We start from the raw sequence: 1859 nt of genomic DNA, 5'->3' as shown, positions 1-1859 counted from the left end.
AGTCAACCGGTCCACAATGACCCAAATAGCATCAAAGGTCCGTGACACTGGCAATCCTACCACAAAATCCATAGTGATCATATCTCACTTTCGCTCAGGAATGGGTAGACTCTTCAGTAACCCGCCAGGAACCTGATGCTCAGCCTTCACTAGCTGACACACATCACATCTCGAAACCCAACCCGCTACATCCTTCTTCATCCCGACCCAATGATAGTACCTCTTGAGGTCACGGTACATCTTAGTCGCTCCTGGATGAATGGATAACTTGCTCGCATGAGCCTCTCTCAGAATCTCCTGTCTCAACTCCTCATCCTTGGGCACACAAACCCGACCGTGCACCAAGATAGTACCATTATCTGAGACCTGATACTCTGAATCCACATCCTTAGAGGCATTCACCAGCCCCAAATCCTTCTCCTGAGCCAACCGCACCCTACTCAGAAGATCTGCTTTATCAACTGCTTCCAAACCCAATGGTTCCTGTGAAACAGCACACAAGCTCAAAGCACTGATCTCCCTTACCAGAGACTCCATCTCCTGCTCCTGAGCCGAAGATACCCTCTTCCGACTCAGAGCATCTGCAACCGTGTTAGCCTTACCAGGGTGATACGCTATCTCCAAATCATAATCTGCCACAAGCTCCATCCACCGCCTCTGCCTCAAATTCAACTCAGGCTGAGTGAATATATACTTCAGGCTCTTATGATCTGTAAACACCTGTACTTTTGCACCATAAAGATAAGATCTCCAAATCTCCAAGGCAAAAACTACAGCACCCATCTCCAAATCATGAGTAGGATAGTTGTCTTCATGCACCCGCAACTGCCGCGAAGCGTAGGCAATCACCTTCCTATGCTGCATCAGAACACACCCCAAACCAACTCTAGATGCATCTGTATAAACCACATAGGGTTCTCCCTGCTTAGGCAAAGCCAACACTGGCGCAGTAGTCAACATCTCCTTCAGGCTTGCAAAGCCTTCCTCACACTCTTCTGACCAAACAAAAGGAACATCCTTCCCTGTCAAGTTAGTCATAGGACGTGCTCTGCTCGCAAACCCCTGCACAAATCTCCTGTAGTACCCTGCCAATCCAAAGAAACTCCTGATCTCTCTGGCATTTTGCAGTCTAGGCCAATCTCTGATAGCCTGAATCTTCTCCGGATCTACAGAAACCCCATCTGCAGACACAATATGACCCAGAAATCCCATCTCATGCTGCCAAAAACTGCACTTGCTCAACTTAGCAAACAACTTCTGCTCCTGCAGCTTCTCCATAACGACCCTCAAATGCACTGCATGCTCCTCAGGACTCTTAGAATAAACCAGGATATCGTCGATGAAAATGATGACAGACACATCCAGAAACTCTTGAAACACGCTGTTCATCAATCTCATAAACGCTGCTAGCGCGTTAGTCAACCCAACAGGCATCACCACAAACTCATAATGCCCATACCTCGTCCTGAAAGCAGTCTTCCTCATATCTGCCTCATTTATCGGTATCTGATGATAACATGACGCCAGATCTACCTTGGAGAACCAAGTAGCACCCCTCAACTGATCCAACAACTCATCGATCCTAGGAAGAGGGTACTTGTTCTTCACAGTGACCCGGTTCAAACCCCGATAATCAATGCACAACCTGAAACTCCCATCCTTCTTCTTCACAAACAACACCGGCGCTCCCCACGGTGATACACTAGGACGGATGAATCTCTTACTCAACAAGTCCTCTAGCTGCTTCTTCAGCTCTGCCATCTCTGCTGGAGCCATCTTGTAAGGAGCCTTGGATAACGGCATCATCCCCGGTTCCAGTTCAATGGTAAAAGGATCCGACCGAGATGGTGGTAATCCCT

The 1859-nt window shown here is 48.0% G+C and overlaps 1 protein-coding gene across 1 annotated transcript; it reads right to left on the bottom strand.

Annotated features, from left to right (window-relative positions):
• LOC109131293 (RNA-directed DNA polymerase homolog) lies at positions 1228-1641 on the bottom strand (the record flags this gene model as incomplete). The annotated part of the gene is made up of 1 exon (XM_019242040.1): positions 1228-1641. A coding segment is annotated over one exon (414 nt), but the record flags the coding sequence as incomplete, so codon positions are not given.

The sequence above is a fragment of the Camelina sativa genome, chromosome 20, assembly GCF_000633955.1.
Source record: "Camelina sativa cultivar DH55 chromosome 20, Cs, whole genome shotgun sequence".
Classification (NCBI taxonomy): Eukaryota; Viridiplantae; Streptophyta; class Magnoliopsida; order Brassicales; family Brassicaceae; genus Camelina; species Camelina sativa.
The sequence above is the reverse complement of the archived record's forward strand: the minus strand, read 5'-3'. Positions and strand labels throughout refer to the sequence as shown.